This window comes from Phallusia mammillata, chromosome 4 (assembly GCF_965637545.1).
Source record: "Phallusia mammillata chromosome 4, kaPhaMamm4.hap1.1, whole genome shotgun sequence".
In the NCBI taxonomy this organism is placed as follows: Eukaryota; Metazoa; Chordata; class Ascidiacea; order Phlebobranchia; family Ascidiidae; genus Phallusia; species Phallusia mammillata.
In genome coordinates, this window is record NC_137255.1 from 28,748,975 (window position 1) to 28,770,507 (window position 21,533).

At 35.4% G+C, this 21,533-nt stretch overlaps 2 protein-coding genes across 3 annotated transcripts; one reads left to right on the forward strand and one right to left on the reverse strand.

Annotated features, from left to right (window-relative positions):
- The first annotated feature begins 2,647 nt into the window (after positions 1–2,647).
- Positions 2,648–9,449, forward strand: LOC145223098 (uncharacterized). The gene is made up of 8 exons (XM_080089427.1): positions 2,648–2,955; positions 3,109–4,744; positions 5,799–6,035; positions 6,119–6,472; positions 6,596–6,710; positions 6,890–6,939; positions 7,272–8,433; positions 8,919–9,449. The coding sequence occupies exons 2-7, from the start codon at positions 4,528–4,530 to the stop codon at positions 7,553–7,555; spliced, it is 1,257 nt and encodes a 418-aa protein (XP_079945553.1). The 5' UTR covers positions 2,648–2,955; positions 3,109–4,527; the 3' UTR covers positions 7,556–8,433; positions 8,919–9,449.
- A 111-nt stretch (positions 9,450–9,560) lies between these two features.
- LOC145223097 (protein MCM10 homolog) lies at positions 9,561–19,555 on the reverse strand. Of its 2 annotated transcripts, none has more exons than XM_080089425.1 (17): positions 19,309–19,555; positions 19,013–19,120; positions 18,117–18,570; positions 17,834–17,993; positions 17,334–17,512; positions 16,836–16,976; positions 16,203–16,409; positions 15,749–15,812; positions 15,588–15,673; positions 13,917–14,088; positions 13,294–13,406; positions 12,813–12,978; positions 12,297–12,498; positions 11,880–11,959; positions 11,206–11,301; positions 10,760–10,926; positions 9,561–10,084 (listed from the first exon to the last, which is right to left on the reverse strand). In XM_080089425.1, the coding sequence occupies exons 1-17, from the start codon at positions 19,424–19,426 to the stop codon at positions 9,958–9,960; spliced, it is 2,640 nt and encodes an 879-aa protein (XP_079945551.1). In that variant the 5' UTR covers positions 19,427–19,555; the 3' UTR covers positions 9,561–9,957. The 2 variants fall into 2 exon arrangements, with proteins under 2 accessions (XP_079945551.1, XP_079945552.1); XM_080089426.1 differs by having other exon boundaries at positions 19,013–19,117; positions 19,309–19,546.
- Positions 19,556–21,533: the final 1,978 nt, after the last annotated feature.

Below are 21,533 nucleotides of genomic sequence, written 5' to 3' on the forward strand. Positions count from 1 at the left end.
AAAGCTGAGATAGAACCAATATTTTCTATGTTACATTCCGACAAACCTATAATTTGATTATAATTGATCTAAATTAGTTTTATTCCATTATAAGCTTCTGTAAGGCTAAAATCACTGAAATAGTCCGGGTCCAATTAGTTTTAAATAGCCATAGTCTAGGGCAGGGGTCTCAAACACGCGGCCCGCCAAGGGTTTTTGTGCGGTCCGCGAAGTAACTTTTTAGAAGTTCTGTGTTTTACTCTGGCGGAATACCATTTTTGACTAGAACGTTTACACAATCCAATCAATTTTTTATTAGTGGTATATGTCACATTTTCACAAGATAATCGAACTAGCTCATTTTTAGAATCAGCAATTGCGATTGTTGCGTCATATTTCATACATTGTTACGTAATTTTAAGGCATTGTTTCCACACAAAGCAATAAAGCACAGGAGACTTTCACTTTGCTACACTGTATATCTGTTTGTTATTTATTACAATATTGTTTTTTAATGTAGCTAATGGCACAAATTAACATTTAATCTTGCAATATTTTGTTCGATATCGACAGTGCGGCCCTTAACTTACTTGAAAGTTTATTTTTGGCCCCCAAAGCAGTTTGAGTTTGAGACCCCTGGTCTAGGGGAACAAACCCAAAATTCATTTTTTGGTCCCACTTTAAAGATACCTAAACACAGAAAGATTAAATACTTTGGTCTAAACACTTATTACTGTGAGTGTTAATGCGTTACAGCTAGTAAAAGATTAGTGTTGGACGAAATGGTTGCAACTGTTTTTTTGGTGCAGAGACGGATGTAAAACTATGAAACAACTGATTTAATTTCCACATTTTCTTCATAAAACTTTTTCGAAAAGTAAACTTTGTTAAGTACACTATACACGGACTTCAATAGCATTGTATTCAAAAACAAAACTTGTGTATATAGAATACACTATGCAGACTTTTAAACAATCACTGTTGACATCATCAGTGCAGGTTATCAATCGAGCTTGTGTATGCCCCGTACGTATACACATTAGCTCGAAGAAAACAAAAATACGGCGAAATTTGGGCGCAGTAGAGATTTTTGCTTCGAAGCCCGAAACTCCACACAACGTCACAATTACAATGACAAGACCGAAAAACTAAAGAAATTCGCCTGTCGATGAAATTTCAGACAGTTAATATTGTGTACATATAAAAATATTGTGGTTTCGTTAAACGCCCAAAGTAGTGAGTTTGGTTCGGGCTGTTTGCTAAAAATCTACAATGGTAGCATTTTTCTTTAATTTTACTCTTACTAATTTTGCAATTAACTTCATGTTTGTTGCAGATAATTATCTTTTTGTTGGTTTTATATTTAACATGAAATGAGCAATTCATTTTTGTGCTACATAAGGCTTCTAATAAAAAGCATAGTAATTTAAACTCTGTTGAGCAGACGTACATATTGTTTGCAGTTCACTGTGCATACATCAAGTGGGCTGTGGGACAATTCATCACTAGGCTTGAAAAATAGTACTTCCTCAGTTACACATACATTGTAACAATGAAAATGAGTAACAAAACAAATAGGTTTTAACCAATAAGCACACAAAATTACCAATTCTTTACACACAATTATACAGATTTTTTTTTGCGAAAAGTGGTATGTTATCTGCCATGTCCAAAATAAAAACATTACTTTGAGCATAAATCACTCCATCTACTACAACACTTTTAACTGTCATTGCGGCAGTATCCTCATGTACATTATACACTTGTTGCACACAACTGCTGACATCTTTTTGTAAATGTTTTACCCTGACAAAAAACGTTTAGGCTCACCTCGACTCCGAGTCCTGGCGACAAAGACATTTCGAAACGTGGCCATGGGTAATCCGTTGCAAATAACCGCGGGAAAAAACAAAAATCTTATGCAAGCGAAGTTTTATCAAACACTTTTGTTTTTGTGTACGGTAAACTACATTTGCAAACACTATTAATGTACATTGCAACATAGCAAAGAGAACAACTACTACCATACCAACAACAACAAAGACCACAACAATTGTGACTGAATCAACCATTCCAGTAAACAAAACCACACCACCCACCATTGTTGGTGTAACCACACCAGTCGGAACAAGCCAGTTACCCTCATCAACCAGTACTTCAAAACCATCGAGCACTTCAATAGGTAAAACCTTTATTTAACTGTGTTAATTTGACTATTTTAAAGAATATTGATACCTTAAATTTCTTTTCTAGTCACATTTTGTAGTAAGTATTAGCAAAGCGTTTTGAATTATTCCACAAGTGGTGCCAACTAGCCTTATACGCACTCAACCTAATGAACTCGCATGATACACATCTATTGACACAACTTTTTTCACATTTTTTTTAAAATCACACAGCTGATGCAAAAATACCAAACATTATTTACTTTAAATTCTAATCAGTTGAATTACCATTTTGCCACAGCTAGAGCCAAACAAAACGACTCCAACATGATTATTATTATGGCTGCGTCATGCGGCGGACTCATCTTAGTCATAATCTGCATAGTCATTGTCTGTGTGACGTCACGGAAGCACCGCCCGAGGTAAGTGTGACGTAACATGATTCGCGTAAAACGGAAAAGCTTAAAGTAGTTGAAAGTTTCATGGATAATAGTCTAAACTGCTACTATAATAGGAGTGAGCTACTGCAACTTAAAGTTTTTTGTGTGTTGAACAATGTAATTATTGCGCTTGATAAACTTGTATACCCGGATAATTTTTTGTCATAAATAATATGTACTGTTTATTCATAAAGTTTTTGCAATTGTATCCTAACTCTTGTTAGAGAACCACTACAACTCAATACTTCAACCAGTATTAGGGCCTGGCCTATAACTTGGTATATGTCTGATTTTTATTTACTTGTTTTACGTTTACAGCAAACAGGCACCAGCAGTAAGTTTGTCTGGTTTGAGGGATTATGACGTAGTAGGTGAGTATAGTTGCAATAAAATGTAAAACATTTCTGTAAGTTTAGTGATAAATTATTAATATCAAAACAACTAGCAAAATGAGGTCAAAAAAAACAGTACATTTTACCCGATCAGACATTATTTGGTAAATTCCTTTCTTGGTTTTGTGACAGATGACGATTATCAGCCCGAAGATACATACAGCATTCCTAAGGCAGACTTAAGCAGCTTTGCGAAGCCATCTGTACCGAATGATGACGACAGCGTACATTACCAGTCTGCACCACGTGGTAACTTTTACGACGAAACACCGAACGACAGCAATGCCTATAGTGACGTCAGAAAGTTGCCACAATCAACAAAGACACGCAACAATGACCAACAACACATGTATCGGAAGCTACTTATAGTTTGGATTACAGCACTGCGCAGCAAAACGAAACTGATGTGGAAGCTTACGACCAACTAGCGCATGATATACTGCCCTCTGAAGCGTATGACACTGTAAAGCGATCCCATAATGAGGCAGACGTTAGTTATGACCAACTTGGACATGCTGAAATATCACCAGCTTATACTTACGACACTGCACAGCCACCAGCAAGCAATTGTGTAGAATACGACAAGCTGGGAAGAGTTGATGTACACACTGAAGCTTATGGTACATTAGAAAATTCTACATTGAATTCAAACATGTACAGCCAACTTAACCAAAGACAAAATGTTGAAGACAACACTTATGACACAACGAGTCATGTTCAATAGGCTTATTTTGTTGTGTAAACCAAATTGACCATGCGTTACTGCGATGTCAGCGAGATTTCGATTCCGCTTTGCTGTTGTTGGTTGACTTGACAAATATGGCAACCAATTACCGCTAATCCAACACTTTAACAGTTACTGTTCTGTTTGAACAGTTATTTCAAACGCCATGTTACTGTTTCGGTTTTTATTGCAGTTGTTACCGTTTTTATTGCAGTTGTTTGATACTTAAGCCCAAATACAGTAGTTTCTAATTCAAAGTGGCCATTTTCCTCTCATTTATTTTACAACTTTGTTTGTGATATGTGCTGCTTTAACCTACGTGTTTATCTTTATGGTGACATCTAACTGTGTTTTGTCAATACTTTATACATGTTCCCCGCAATTCAATTTGGAATAAGTTTAGTAAAATTGAATTAAATAATGTCATATAACCTAAGCAAACCTAGATTTTACTTTGTTTCGCGCAGTGGCTTTTTAAAAGACAGTGGAATATCAATATTGTCGTTTTTACGCACTGTATGACGTTATCGTATGTATATCAGAACCGTACACAAGATTCTGCAAAAACAACCACATTTGTGTCATAGAAAGGTGACCAGTTTATTTTTGTCGTGAGATTTTTATGCAAATTGGTTTCCATGACGACTGACCCCGTGACCTTGTGGTGCCCAACGAGCATCCTATTGTTTTAATCCGTCCATCATGGTTACTTGGAACTATTATAAGATCACCGTCTCAATGAACCTCGCTAAAATACGTGGTTTTGTTCAAGTCATATTGGGGAATGCTTTCAGAAGCCAATAATTAGCTGATGTTGTCGAGCAAACATGACGGTTATAGTTTTGTTGTTTATATTGTGTTTATCCGTTTCTGCTGAAGGACGAACTTGGCATGACAACTATGGAATTCAATATTCCATCGAAATGACTTCAGTCGCTTCATATGCTGAAGCAGAGATGGGATGTTCTGCGTTGCAAGCTAATGTAGCTATCGTCAAAAACGACGACATCTTCGAGTTTGTACGCAAGTTTATAAATCTGACGGGTAAACTAGCTTTTTATTTTGTATCAGGTGGTAAAGAAATCTACAGTTTTGTCTTTTCTCATCGCAGCATGTATCTTTTTTTACCGTGGTGTGACTTAGAAGTCTATCAACAAAACTTGCGAGTTTTACATGCTGCATCATTGGTTTACGTAAACTTGAGTTTTATGCTGTAAACACGACGAATTTGTAGCGTTTCAACAATAGAGGAAAATAGTATTGAAAGTAGGCTAAGTATTGAAATTGGATAGCAACCATCTAATTTCAATACTTATAGGCTAATACGTGTTAACAACCAGTTCGTGTTAACTTCAACAATCTTACACATGGAGTAGCGGGAAACTGGAGTGTTCCAAAAAATTCCCAAATGTGCCAGGAATGTTTCATGTTTAAGAGCTTGTGTGAGCATGGCAACGCAATGCCCTCATTTCGATATGATTTCCTACCAAATCAATCTCACCCACCATGTTATAATTAACATTTTGTGTTTTCAGCCTGCAAAGCTTATGGCGAAAAAATCGGCTCACTAGTATTTCACACGCTAAAAAAGTTTAAGAAAATTTTTTTAAGAAGCCTTGCGTAAATTACCGAATTAAAAAAAACCGTCCACATGAACATATATGTTATAGGTTTATCTACTTAATCTCACCACTGTTTGTTTATCATGATGATTTAGTTAAACGATTTTCCTAAAAAATAGTTAAGTTACGTTTTTAATGTAATAATATATCTCGTTTCAAACTTGTATCAATATAGACTAAATTGGAAATGCTCCAGTCCAAAACATGTAATGCAATTGCATAGATTAGGGATATAAACCCCTTGCGCGCGTGCTGATGCCGCCAAATTTGCCTTCTTTCTGATTGATATTCAAATAAGCTGGCACAAGCCATTATTGACACCAAAATGTTGGCACGCCAAGTCATTATCATTTTGACATAGCAAGTAGGTTGGTACGCAGCGGTTAAAAGGTTGTCTGGTTTGATATTCGGAGCATTTTGGACGTGAACTTTATTCATCAATTCGAATTAACTTTAAACCGTTTTGTTTGTTTTAGATGTACCTTACTCGCTATACATCGGGGCAAAAAGAATCGGAGATACCGAGCTGTTTCAGTGGACAGATGGTAGCAATGTTACTGGGGGAAAGTGGGGCAGTTATCAACCAAATCGCTTGCATAATTTAAATTGTGTTACAATGGGTAATGGAAGCTACCTTCAGAAATCATATCCATGGCATAAGGTGTCATGCACAAATCACAGTGCGAGATACATTTGTGAAAAACTTCTTTCAGGTTAGTAAATTTCGTAGAAATAAGAAACAAGGCAGATGGGGCCAATACAACAAACGAGAAGATTGCTGTTTTTCGTTTTTCAGCCACTACCTCTGTACCCCGTACAAAACCGACCACAACAACAAGCACCTTATCCATTGAAACAACTGCGAACCTCAACATAATCGATACAACATTAGTCACTACAACCAACACTTTTCGAACACCCAATACAACTGAGATCTCTAGTCCAATTGCAAAAACCAGCGGCTTGATTAAACCGACTACTGCAGCTACACATTCAATTTCTTTAACAAGCAAGATCAAAGTGACTACTACCACAATGATACCTTCAACCCATTCATCCAGCAAAAATAGCAAAGCCTTGATTACAACCAGAAAATCCACAATCAAGATCGCAGCAGAAACAGTGGAAACTGAAACACCTACAAGCACAGGTGAATACGCTATCACATTTTGACGGAGATCTTTTCATGTGCAAACTTTTTCAATAAGTTACAAGTTTTTTTAAAAGTTTATAAATGTTTAAATGCAAACGCTAACACTCTTCAAATGAACAGAGACTCCAGCCGACAACACCATCATGATAGTTTTAATAATTGGCGGTTCCGTCACCATTGTCATTATATGCGTCATCATTGTCTATGTGACGTTACAAAAGCGTCGAAAAGAAAGGTGATTAACAAAACGTTGTGCTTGATTTGTGTGTGTTTTTAGTCAGACACCCTTACACTATATTATTATTTGATAAACAACTTTTTTTAACCAAAACTTTCCCCTAAAATCCCTTCGCTTTGTTGGGTGGTCAGACATATTCACTGCATTTTTATGAAAGGATTGTTTTGTTATTACAGATTACAAAGACCGACAGAACTCGATTTGTTAGGGAACCTTTACGAAACAAGTAAGATGAACGAACAGATACGTTCGAATAAAATTAGGCCATACTGTTGATAACTGGAATGACCATTATAAATTTTCGGCTAACTAGAAGTCAATTAATGCCTGAGACTTTTTAGTCAATTTTTTATAACCATTGCAATAGTTTAGAATTTTAAAACATGAAATTGGTAATGAATGGGTGAAAATTTAAGGTAACATATGCTGAACGACTGCACCCAAAGTTTGTTAATAATGGTGGGGTTTGTGTGAGGACACACAATGCAAATTTTGTTTCAACTATAAACAAATGCAACTTGGTACCAATATTAGTGGTAATCAATGGCTTTTGTGCAGTTGATGAATTTGAAGTGGACGAAGCAGATGACAACACAGAATACTTTAGTATTCCTGAACTTCCACTGACTCCACGTAGCTCAGAAGAACCCAATGATATCTTCACTCAAGCACAAAATAATGAAAACAGTCCCTATTCTACGGTTTTGGATTGTATATCAGTAACCAACGGCAACTTTTGTGATGAAAGAATTGGTAGACAATCATTAAACGCTAATGAATCGGAGCATATTACAGTCGAGGCCGAAATATACAGCACCGTTCAGGACTTACAAGAGAATTAAGAAACATACGACCGTCGTGGCAAGACATCAGACGAGTCTTAGTCCAGGTTGATTTGAGAAATGCTGCAAACGGCTCTAGTGGGGCCACGTGAAAGTAATGAGCAATACAATGAACCGAATTCATTTTAACAGATTTGTTTACATTCGAAACAAAAAAATACTGCACTCTTGTAATTGCTCTTAAAACACTTTTATTCCATAAATAAATAAAAAGTGTATTTTATACTATATTTGTGTTTCCCGCCTTTTTTTGTTTAATGCACAATAACCATCTATTTCGTCATGAATTGGTTCTTTGAATGAGCAGTCCGTGCTGTATGAAATGAAACTGTGAGCAATTCCGCCGTTTTAATGTGTAGCGATGTGTATTTTATATTTTTGTGTATTTTTATTTTAGCGGCACATCAGAAACGTCAAGGCAATTTTGTATTTCCTTTAAAGTCTAGCGGCCTTGGATCTTGCGTTTTCTAAAACCACACGCCCTAAAACTTTCGCAATCGTAAAAACGTATCTTGTGTAGCCGCCTTCAGCGTATGATAATTATTTCCTTTGTTTCGGTGCGACCCCCACTTTGCACCGTGTTGTCGCTTTGCTATATATTTGCGTTTCCTTATCCAACTATGGACAAAGATCAGAACCAAATACCGATTCACTTACTTAGCCTACTTACTTACTTTAGACGAAGTTATCGCCAACGTTATACTTTACGTTTGTTGTAGTTTTATATATTGTTTAACAAACCTTGTTTTACGTTTTAGTTGTATTAGTCAGGGGTCGTTCAGCGTTCTTAATTTTGGAGTCAGATCGCGCATTTTCCTTTTTCAACTTAACGTCACATAAAATCTTGTTTATTGCAACAAATGGTTCTTTGGTATGTGGTAAGTTTCTTTCGTTCTGTATTATTGGCTTTATCGGAAGATCTGCTGTGATATGATTTATTATAGAGTAAACGCCTAAACCAGATAATGGGCCAAACCCAAAAGTGTATTTCTTGACAAAGTGTTGTATTAAATACATGCCAACTATACAAATTATAATTTGTACTTATGACATAAGGAGTAGAATGTATTTATAATAGGCGTACGACATCAGTTGCCTATTGTTGTGTAAAGTGTATGCTGTACACTTCACAGTGTAAAACATAGTTTTATGGTTTGTAGAATTATACAGCATTATGTTTCATATAAATACATTTCACCTAAAAACTTTATCGTTGGCAAACCCGGTCAAAAGATCAGCCTTAACTACTATTTGAAAGAAAAACTTACTTTGAAAAGAAATTATTATGTTTATATAGTTTCCAAGCGTATTTTGGCTGCAAGTCGAACTTAGCCTACATATTATATATAATTTTGTTTGACAGACTGTTACTGTGGTTACTGGTTCTCGGGTTAAGGTAACAACACCAGTGAAGGCTTATGATACAATATGTATCAGAACTGAAAGAGAATGGTAGGCTACAGGGTAAAAGAATCGATGATATTTTCCAGCTAACCTTCTTTCACAATGGGGACGAAGAAAATTTTCAAACAGGTAAAATTTGAAGTTTACTGATTTTGCTGCCTTGTAGTTAACGAACGGTATAAATAAATAATAGTAAAACAGGAGTTAGTTGGACAAACTTAACAAGTAAAAACTTTATTAAAAACAAGTTAGTAATTATTGCAAGGTGTAGAAACTAAGTTACATTCATGCCACTATGCCAGGCTTCAAATGCACCACATTTCTAAAATAAATATTTTTTTCCCACCATAGCCAATTAATGTCACAGCAGAATGCTGTCCGTAGTGTCATAAAAACCCTTTGTTCTGTTCAAAACATTGTGCAATATGCCTACTATATTTACCGTTTTTTTTACAGTTAAAAAGCTATTACAATGTATTGATATATCGTATGTTTCTGGTGCTTACACAGACTTGACATCCAGATTTAGTTGGCGGTGAGATCGTTACTTGTACAGTAGCGAAGAATCTACCGTGTTAATTGCATGAATACTCAAGTACAATGAAAGCATGTTTGTCCGTTGTACTATGTTGTCTACATTTATACGCAAACAACAAGTCTAGTACAATAGAAAGAATATACAAATATATTGCGTATTTATGGCCCCAAAAGACACATTTTGCGAAAAAAACAAGCAATCTCAATTCATTACCAGATACATAAATCCAACGTTTTTCAATCTTGACGGTGTTGTCGGCAGTTCCCAAGTGGACAGAAACGCAAAAAAGGCTAAAAGGTCCCATAACCAAAACTAACCCGCTAAGGGGCCTGTATAAACAGGCATTGACTCCCCAAAAGTTTTCCGGCGTCGCCCATTGCTGGCACTATCCCTGTATTTTATTTGGCGAAAATGAGAAGCAGCCCGATAATACACACCCAACCTACAAACACGTCATATGTTATCTCAGTGCATTCAAAAACTTTGAGTGTTCGATTCCACGAATGAGCAAAACTTCGCTGTCCAACTTTAGGTCCTTGCTCTTCAACATACAAGTCCGCTTCCATTTTTTCACACTTCCACATTCCCTGGGTGGAAATTGGACAGTTTGCTTAGGGTAATGAGAAACATAACAGTCCAAATTGACTTGTGGACATGCTTTATTGTTTAAACCAGGGGTGCCCAACCTTTTTTGACTCGAGATCGACTTTTGAGGTAGTTCAACTCTCGAGATCTACCATTCCAATGCAAATTAGCAAAGACATAGCGAGTACCAGAACAAAGTAACAATTATCACTGCAACTATTACTTTTGTATTGTAACAAAGCGCCTACTTATGAACTTCTTAAGATATCTTATGATTAATTCACACAATAAAGTCATCTATGTACAGCAACGCGTTACAAAGCAACTATTTTAAATTTTCTGCAACCCTTGCGATCGACTTGAAATCAGTCCGAGATCGACCAGTCGATCGCGATCGACGGGTTGGGCACTCCTGGTTTAAACGTTTCGGCAAATACCCGAAGGGTTACATTATTTGGACCAAATTGTTTGCAGTCCGTTTGTTTATCATTAAAATGTACAATGTGAAATTCAGAAATTTAATGTTTTTTTTGTAATTATGAACAAATAACTTAACTTACGTATGAAGGAACAAATTGAGATGTTTACTCTTCGGGTATATTCAAAAATATTTGTTATGTGGACGACGATGGACTTATCCATACACAGAGTCACAACTGAACATTAAATAAAAATACCTGCACGCTTTGGCTGGGTAGGGATCCCACGTCACCGTCCGCTGCCTGCAGTGGGTGCATTCAAAGAATCGCTTTTTTACGCTCTTCCACTGCATGGCGTGCTGGAGCTGCTTGCATCTTTCGTGCGGCGCCCAAAACGTGTAACTGCACTGCTGACACGTCACCACCTGTGATGTCATAATTACAATTGTATGTTTCAAGAGCATTGTTCGACAATCGAGGGTATTTAAAATGAATTTTGCCCCGACCAGCAACAAGTGTGTGATTTTGCCGAACTAGTTTGGCGTTTATGATGTCATATAAATAAGGGTGACGTAATAAATCAGTTTTCAAATGCATGAAATTTGTCCTCAACTGTAATACACAAACTTATAATGGTGACTTTATTAGGGACGCATTTTCGCAGATATTAGCCTTGGCTGGAAAAATAATGGTTTCTTTCTTACCTTAGCGGGCATTTCAAATGTGTCGGCCATCTTTTCTTCCATCATTTCCTTTTTAATAAGTGGGTTGAAATACTCCTCTTGTTTTTCCATTTCAGCCTGCAAATTCAAATATAAGCCAGTGTTATTACAATAATCTTCTGACAGGGCGCCATTTGGAAACTGATTATATCAGTTATACACAGATTTGCAATTCAAGTTCAATTATGTAACAAATCCCAATTATTCTAAAGTCAGACAAAAAAATTATTGCTTTACAAAAGAATAGTAAACTCTTCAAGCATTATGAAATAATAAACTCGTTTGGGACTTCATAGTTTTTTTTTGTAGTTGTCCAAAGTGGATAGTGGTGATAATTTAAAATATTAAGTTTGATACACTAATACAATACAGGGTTCGGCAACCCCTGGCACGCGTGGTGGTTTTTCATGGCATGCCAACCGATTTGCGTGTTTATATTGATAACCTGTTACACTGCTTGTTTATAGTTTTTATCATGCCACCTTACGTGCACAAAACCCTTTGCTTTCACTTTATTATTGATATCTGCTGGCACAAACCACTATTATTTAGAAAAAACGTTTGCACGCGAGGCCATTACCACATGGAAATAACAAGTAAATTGGCACCCGTCGCCTCAAAGGTTGTCGACCACCGCACTAATATAATCGACTTACAATGTCAAGTTCATAGGAATGTGATGAGGTTGCATTAAGAATTCGTTCAAATTCCTTTTCCGACATTTGGCTTCCCAACACTGAAAAATGGGTGGGTTTTTTTAGCCAATTTTGGTGTTGAAAATATTGTTTGAAACATTTTGTTTAATAGGGCATAATTTAGTAAAACAGTTAAAAAAGCTACTTTAATAAAATGTTTGGGCATTTCACATTAAAAAAATGACCCTAAGAGGTCTGTGTTGTAATAAAAACAATGTTGTCCAATAGCAGCAACACAAATGGTACAACAAGGTTTGCTTTCTATTAAAAAAGTTTAAATGTATAATAATGCACCAATGTATAATTAGGTTTGGCTTGTGTTTTACAATTCTAAATGCTGTCCACGAGGTAGTAAGCCAGCATTAACTAATTGCTCACCACTACTTGCAGATGGCTCTGCCTCTTTGCTTTCAGCTTGTTCCAAGTCCTGGCGATTCCCTTTCACTTTTTCTTGCACCTTTTGCTTCAACTTCTCGCTGCTTTTTATGTCTTTTACCCGACCAATCATGGTTTGATTGGGGTTTGACTTTTTTATTTCAACTCCACCAGTTTCCGCTCTGAGTTTGGCCATTGCTTTTCGCTGAAAATGGTAATAAATAATTTAATTTTTTGCTAAGAAAACCTAGTTCACAAAATAAAAACAGGCCACCTTATTACAGTTTGCCTGCCACATTGCTTTTGGAACAGAAAACCTATAAAATTTGGGAAAAACAACCACTTGAAAAAGTAAGAAATTTGGCTACCGATTTATAAATGGCACTTGCCATGTGTACCGCTGGGCCATAAACAAAGTACTTCCATGCTGCTAATATAAAGAATTTCCTAGATTATTACTTGATCTGACACAGATTATAGTTTGTGATGAGAAAAAAGCTGGTGAAATAATGGACTCACCTTTCTTAGTTCAGCCAGTGTAACAGTTGCATTGCTGGATGCAGCTTTCTTGTTTGACAACCAACTGCTGAAAAGATCCACTCCTTCAGTATTGTGGTCATTTGCAGTTAACTTTGGTAAAGGTGATTGTGACAATGCCTTTGACAACATAGGACTTTTGCTAAGGCTGCAAAACAAAACTGAGTGAAATTTTAAGTTGAAGCTTATGTACAGTAAAGCAACGATTTTAAAACAAATTCTCTTTTTTTGTCACAGAGCAACAACCATACATTGTTTTACTATGGACAATGCCATAATGTAGGGGCAGTTGCAAATTTTATGTCACACTTAATACTCCTTACTATATTTCAATTTCCAAGCCACTGAAGAATGAAAGTTAAAGGTCGCAATGCCATTATCATGGAATATCATTCACTATGATTGACAGGTTTACTTATTCATGCCTTTTAAACTTATTTGAAAACTGAACATTCCCACTAACCTTGTTTGTTTACTAATATTGTTTTTCTTCCTCTGGTTGAATAAAGTTTCTGTACATTTCTTGATTGTGTCCGGTGAAATGAAACTCACAGGTTTTGGTGATGAAATTTGCATCTACAAAATATAAACATATATAACATAGAAATAGGCTATTGTGCCAGGCATAATGTATAACCAAGTAGTGCTCATCCAGCAGTTTCATTGTAAACAATCGATGGGATGTCGAAATGTCAATTGTTTACAATAAAACTGCTGGATGAGCAATACTTCGTTATATATATAACATAGATTATTATAGACATATGATGAACTAACTTTTCATTTTAAAGTATGCCCCATTGACACTAAAATATGACACAGTTGTTTGCTTAATACCCATGTGATGTTGTATTGCTAAATTGGTAAAATCTACCTGCACTCATTTTAAAAATCTCACAGGATTTGTATATTTCCACCTTGACCAAGCGCTACACCAAGTTATTTAGGCGTTTCTTTAGGGATCTACCACTTCAACTCCTATTACGAATTTTTTGTTTATCAGCAAACTGCATTCCTTTTACCAGTTATAATGACATTATTTTCCTATAATACAGTCAGTTTTCATTTTCATGAAGATTTTCAAACCTTTGCAATATTTTGTTTCTCTTGTATGATTTTCTTGCGTTCTTGTAACACAGCAACAGGTGACAATGGTGTCTTTTCCTGTTTAAGAATTTTTTCTTTCTCTTTTTGCTGGAGATGATTCAGGAATTGCCTGGAGCCTGCCACCATGTCACCTGACGACAGCATTTCAGCACTTGACAAAAACAAGAAAAGTTCAAAATTACTTTAAGTGTATCATATCAACTGTTGAACACAATTGTTTAGCAGAAATCAATTCACACACAGTATTTTTATGGTTACAACTAATATTCTTTGTGTTTGTAGCAAATGCTGTATAACCTAGGGTTGGGCATTTGACCGGTCAAATAAAATCTGGTCAATTGACCGTCAAATACTTGTCAAATAGGTCAAATATCAGTCAAATACTATTCCCAATATTAAATTGCAATTTTGGGTTAAAAGTTGGAAGTTAGATCTTCTTCTTTCTAAAGTAATGGGAATGAAGGTTTCAACTCATGTAAATTCATTGCATGCTTCATTTCATCAATGGCCCCCTGGGTGTCTGTAATTTCAGTAATCACATTTGTGAACTGGATTCTCATAATATATATCAGATAAAAGTCTAATTTTGACTGAGATTTAACTGCAAAACTTGCTTATCCTGCGTAAAATCGTAATTTATGCTGTTACGCTGTTGTCACATCTCCAATCATGACAAAAAAGAAATATGTACGTACTTCTGTAACTTATCCACAATAATCTATTCAGGGCAATTATAATCTAAATTTACATCTACAAACAATTTTTGAGAAAAATGGACTGTAGACCTACAAGTTTACACAGATGCTTTAAATTACTTAGATTTTTTATCTGTCAGTAAAAATGTGCAACATTTGCAAAAATGCCCAAGTAAATACTAATAAACTAACTTCCCCTCATGGACATATCACACTCGATTTTTATTAAGATAAAACGGTGCTAGAAGTGATCCATGTTTTTTATTTGCATTGTAAACCTTGCAAAGTTTGCCATAACGAAAATCAGATCTTAATTTCAAATGAAAAGTATATATCTCCTAATTGTTTTGGCATTTATTTCAAATGAACAAAACACATCTATATTGGAATTAAAAGCACTTATTAATACAAGAGTATGCCTTCAACTTTTCTACCAGAGGGATATTAGAAACAATTTACCCTTTCCAACAACTAAAAAGTCCAAGAAAATTTACCACATTTGATTTTTAAAAATAAAAATAGTATTTGACCGGTCAAATAGAGTGCTGTCAATTGACCGTATTTGACCGGTCAATTGACCGACTTGCCAACCCTATTATAACCATAGCCAAAACTTAGCTAAACAGATATACACATCCTGTAAGAGGCAAATCATATATCTATCCTACTTTGACAACTTTAAACTTAACCTGTTACATAATAATAATATGCAGTACACATTGCTAAAAGAATGCCCAAAAAGTAAGTTGCAGTTTATAACCGTGACTTTTATGGGGCTCATATATGCTACACTGTGCCTCTAGCAGTGTTGCACAAACTGGATGCATCTGGCCAAATGCGGCCTGAATACCTTCATGCAACTATGAAATAAGAAGCGTATATGATGTAGCTGGCAGTAGTGAAAATGTAGTGCCTACATGGTTTACAGTAAAAGTATTTTCTAACAAAAACCTACAAAGCATCAGAACATCCAGTTACTGATTGTTCAGCCTTAATTCCTCCGATCGCTTGCATCACCTTTGACCGTTGGAGCTTGTCTTTCTGAAAGTCAAAACAAGTGTAAGTTACTACAGGTATTGAAATTAAAGTAAGAAATTGAAACTTTTTTTAATTCACCTGTTCCAATGAACCTTGTTTGACATTCCCCAACACATTTGTCAGTTTCATCTTTGATTCTTTCCTATTAAAACAACAGCAGCAAAGTAATTTACCATATTTAATTAGAAAATCAATTAGGAGGTTTTACTTTTGTGCCTACAAAAGATTTTTGAATTAATAAACACCTAAGCAACATCAATTTTGTAGTAATTCAATCATTTGACACAATTATGAAGGATTTAGTTCAAATGATCTTTCAATAATTTTCTAAGGCAGTTATAAAGTGGTAAATTATTGAATCCTATGTGTAAACCAGGACAAACTGCTATTGTGACACAGCTTTTAGACAATTTGGAACACACAAAATTAAATTAATCAGCATATATATAACAGAAAAAAATGATAAAAATATATATATTTGAGTCTAATAAAATCAACAGCATAAAAGTATAAGACACTTCACAAGACTTACCTTTGTATAGTTGTGTTAGTGGATGGAGGTGCAGCACTAAACGTTTGTCCACCATAGAAAAATTGGTCCCCCTTTACTTTATTCCACAATGTCTTCTTGTATCTGTCGGCTACTGGGGCAGCTGCGGATCCCTGTAACTCACCACGCTTCGAACTTATCTTCTTGTACTTCGATTGCATGTGATAAACACAAGTTTCACCATATTGCCTGAAAAAAACAAACAGTATGCACTGTTGGAACATGGATTTGTTCATAAGTTTAATGAGGAAAATAACAACGCAAATTGACTTAAACAAAGACATGCCTTATTATTCAAACGCTTCGCCAAATGCTCATGCCATCAATGATAATGTTTGAATAATACAGCATGTGTGGACATTTCCCCTCTGTTTGGGCTGTTATTTTTCTCATTAAAATAAAACAGTTTGCTTCAAACTTGCATATTGGTATTTTCTGGTAGTAAAAAGCAAACATTTTTGACCCTGCAGACTGTTTTACAAAATTTGTGAAAATATAAGTCCTACAAAATTTGTGGACCGTTGTATGCTTGCACATAGGATATCCAGAAATTTATTGTTTTATAAAGTTGCTGCAACATTTATTTTAAAACGCAAGGACCAAGTCAGCACCCACTTGTTAATAAAAGCAAGGCACTTTCCGGCTGGTTGTTTGTTTCGATATTTTGTTGCCATGCACCATCCAAGGTCGGCAGAAATCCCAATCTTCATAACACGCTCAGCCACATCCACAGTCAATGCAGGAGTGTTGTCATAACTATAAAATAATTTCACAAAACATGTCAAGGAAATTTGATAAGGTACACTTGCATGAAATTTGTCAGTAAACCAATTAATTGATTGTCACCCGAAATGTTCAATTTTGTTTGCCTCTCGCTCATCATAAAATAAATCGCACACCACTCAATCATATATATATGCTGTTTAATCGCAGATCGCAACTGCAGCCCTTTATTAAGAAAAACTTATTCCATGTAAACCTTAGGAACTTGGTGATGCGATAAACCTAATACCTTGCATCTTTACTGTGAAGCAACAAATTATGACTATTTTGTCATCCCACTATTTTACTCTATACATCTTTTCCTTAAAAGGACATAAACATAGTTTATACTTTTTTCCAGCAGAACTGTCTTTCTTTGGAGGCATAATAGATGGATTGAGAAGTCCTATAACTGTTCCAACTGTGATTTTTCTCCACAGCTCTTCGTGAACTTTTCCAAACAGGAAGAAAGCTACATGCTTTGTACAGTCATCCAAATCAGTAAGATGCCAGATGCTAAAAGCTTTTCCCTGCAAAGAAAACATTGTATTAGTGATGAACATTTTTTGATGTCCTGGCTTGATGCCATTTATCTTAAAACCATAGCAGCTTGAATACATTTACCATTACAGAAAAAGAACAAGATTTTAACCAAACTCTAAGCAACCAGACGCAAAGAAATAGTGGCTTGTTTGTATTTTACTTTTGTCATCGCCACATCTTTAATAAGCTGTAATTTTTAAATGCAAATCATAAATATATATAGAATCAAACCTTGCTAGTTAATTCAACACAGAACCATACATTTAAAACACAACAATATTTATTTCTATCAATATTTTAATACTTACATTCTTTGCAGTTTGAGGATCTAGTTGCTTAGCGACGACTGCAACTGTCACCCAATCAGAATCCTCAGCTAACCTTAACGTGGGTCGAATCAAACTTAACTTCAGGTGGGTTTTCGATTGCATTCTTTGTTGCATTTCACTTGCTGGGACAAATCTTTGTCTTGAAAAACAAGGTACAAGTATATATGACAGTTTTCATAATAAGTAGCAAGTTGTAACTACAATTTAAACAAAGACTTAGAATTTTTTGTTTATATATGCATTAAAAAAGTGGCCGGCTTACTTTAATCGAATTCTGGAATATTGTTCAATCTCAATTGATTGTACTGTCTTTGATTTTTCATGTTGACTAACTGTTTTATTCTTAACAATATTCCTCTGTGAAAGTTTGAGACTGTTTTCTTGCAGCTCAGTTGATTGATTTGAATAATTTCCGGTTGTTTGTAAATGATTTGAAGTTCGTGGTCTCTTTTGTGGTGGGTTGGAGTAAAATTTAGAAGTGGTTTCTCTTGTGTCTTGCAAAGGACTTGTTTTTGTTTCTACACTTTTAGTTGATTGTTTTTCTTTTAATGCTGTTGGTGATGTTTGTGATATTGCTGGACTAAAGGCAGCTGCAAATGTTCTCTTTCCCTCAGACTTTTTTTCTGCAGTCACTTTTGGAGAAGATTCACTTGACTTCTTTCTCAGCATTTCATTCTTTAAGGCTTCCATTTGAGCTTGCAGTTTTAGATATTCATCTAGAAAAATTATGAAGCAGGTTGTAGAAGAATCGCTGATGTAAAATTAAGAACTTTGAAGTCTGCTTGCAATATTGTTTTTCAACATAGTTATGCTCCAGTCTGCTTGCAATATTGTTTTTCAACATAGTTATGCTCCAGTCTGCAAAACATGGCAGTCCCTGACAAGATATCGGGCTTACAGGACCAACATGTCCCGTGTGCATGACCCATAAGTTTGCAGTCAAGACCAATTTCAGAGCAAGTGAAAGAGGTCAAGACAGGACAATTAAATGCCTTTGGGTCAAAATTTCCGCATGCAAACCCCCAAAATAGCGTGCAATCAATTTTATTTTAAAAAACAAATTGCGTGTACAGGTGCCACATTCTGCAGACTGGGTAATGTTTAAATTCAGTCCAGGCTATAGCCTTATAAATAAGGTTGAAAAAGTTTAAATCTTACCTTCCATTTTTTCAATATTTTTTTCTTCTGCAACGCCATTCTGCACATTTTCTTTTTCCTCTTCTTCGAACAAAGCAGCCAACTCATCCAAATCATCGTTAGGCTCTGCTGAGAGAGAAAAAAACATTCCAAAAACTACAAAAACACTTTTGGATCCAGACCCAGAGTATCAACAGACATTGTGTTAAATATTGCTTAATGGACAAAAAAAACTATAAGCTTTTAATTGCAAAAAGTTTTAACTGAACCTGAACATATTGTAATCTTATAATTTGTTCGTTAAAAACAAAATTTACCAGGGTTTGCCTTTGCATCCAAATCAGTAAATTCGTCAACATCATCTTTTTCAAACAATTCGTCAATTTCATCTTGAAGTTTGACTTGATCGTCTTTACATTCAGCAATTACAGACATTTCACTTCTGACCAAGTTGCAGTTTTACACAAAAACAATTCGCAAAAAGGTTCAATTTCTGATTTGAAGCTCAACTCAAACCACAAAAGGCTTGTGACAAATTATTCTAATTCTATTGTTCAAACAGTCTCGGCTTCTCGCGCGAAAACAATATACGCTTCATTGAGTTTCGTTATATCTGTTTTATTATTTACAAATACTTTATTTTTAAATGCATAAAAAACAGATTTGTTTTAAAAATTATGACATTCAAAAATCAATCCTACGTTTTTTTTAATTATTTCATGAAACCTAAGAAGATACCGTTTTTTGAAATAATTTTTTTTTTGTGTGATTTCTATTTTTGTTCAAGTAACACTATGACGTCATAAATAGTAAACGCACGTGGGTTTTTATCAGCTGAGTTTTCCGTTTGTTGCTGCAACTGCCGAAACAGGAATGAGTCAAAAGGGTATTCTTTTGTGAGCTGCCTAGAAGTAGTTGTACTAAGTTTGTTGTAAATCTGTTGCTTACTTTGCTTAGTAAATATATCACCTAAAAAGTTGTGTAGCCGTTTGAGTTTAATCATGATTACCTGATTAGCAAACACACAGTACATTTTGCATCAGTTTTCTTCATCAAAAACACAGTTAGTGCTGGGAGATTGAGAGTTGTCCAGTTGTGACCTGGATAAATGTTGATATTTTGGGTTTGTAATGTTTTGCAAAGTTAGAAAAATATACTACTGCTTCAACAGGTGTTTTCAAGTCATTCAAAAATTTTTTTGCTTCATTTGAACAAGTTTCGAAAGGAAATTGTTTTTACTTCATCTCAGTAAAACTCAACTAGTTTGTTGGTATTGTTTGTGGCTTTGGACACATTGTGACCGAATTATGTGAATGACCTGAAATGATTTGTTGTATATACTTGGACATCCTCAGACAAATAAAAAAGCTGTGTCTTAGTGTAAAGTCACAGCATGTACGTTTACATTAGTCTAAGGTCATGTGTAGGGTTCCTCTGGTACGATACCAGGTTTTGAAGCAAGTACCGATACTGAGTACGAGTACCACATGTATATACCTTCGATACCGAGTATGATTACCGAGTACTTAAGTACAGTGTTGTACTTAGTTGTATATTACTTGCTAATTTATTTGCCATGGCCGGGGTACAGGTGTGCACACACACAGGTTTTTTTTTAAGGTTTGGTTTGGGTGACCGCTAAGTAGTTTTAAGAGACCGCAAGTGTTTCATTTAAATACCAAAAAAAAGCCATATTTGCTTAAACGAATTATTTATTCGTTTTGGGAAACCGCTGGAGAAATTTGGGGGACCGAAAACACCTTAAAAAAACACTGCACACACACATGCAGAAAAATGTAATCTCCATACGATATTGAAACAATATACATAACCTGGCCAAACTTTTTACAATTTTGGGCTGTCTGAAGCAAATATTGGCATAAAGTTGCCCGTATTCTTATGGTGTAAACCGACCTTCAGTACTTGCACGTTGGTATCGAAAACTGAGACAAAATATTTCGATACCGAGTATGAGTATCGATACCCCTGAAATCATTCAATACCATCGAGACAGAGTACAGGGTACTCGTCCCATCACTACTCTATTTCCCCGATTTTTTAATTCCCGGGAATCAGGGAATAATTTTTTTAGTTCCCGGGAATCCCGACCGAAAAATGTGTCAATTTTTTCGTGGATAATTACGTCATTGCAATCGCTAAAATTAGTTTATTTTCACTGGATGCATCTATCTAATTAGCCATGAAAAATATAATTCGTTTTTTCTAGTACCGCTGCATGGCGCATTTTCGCAAAAATAATTTATGATCTTGTATAAAAACACTCACTTACTTTATCATTAAAATTACAAAACGCCATAGCTAGCAGAAATTTGAACATTCCGTTATTTTTTCACAAAATTACCACGTTTTTGCTTAATTGTCTGTTTCCCGGGAATTCAAAACAAATTTCCCGGTATTCGGGAACATAATTTTGCCGGGAAAGCACGGGAATTTCCCGTCGAGATATTCCTGGGAAGGAACCCTAGTCATGTTGTTTTGTAGAATTAATTAACACTTCACATTGCTCTGAGTAATGTTTCAG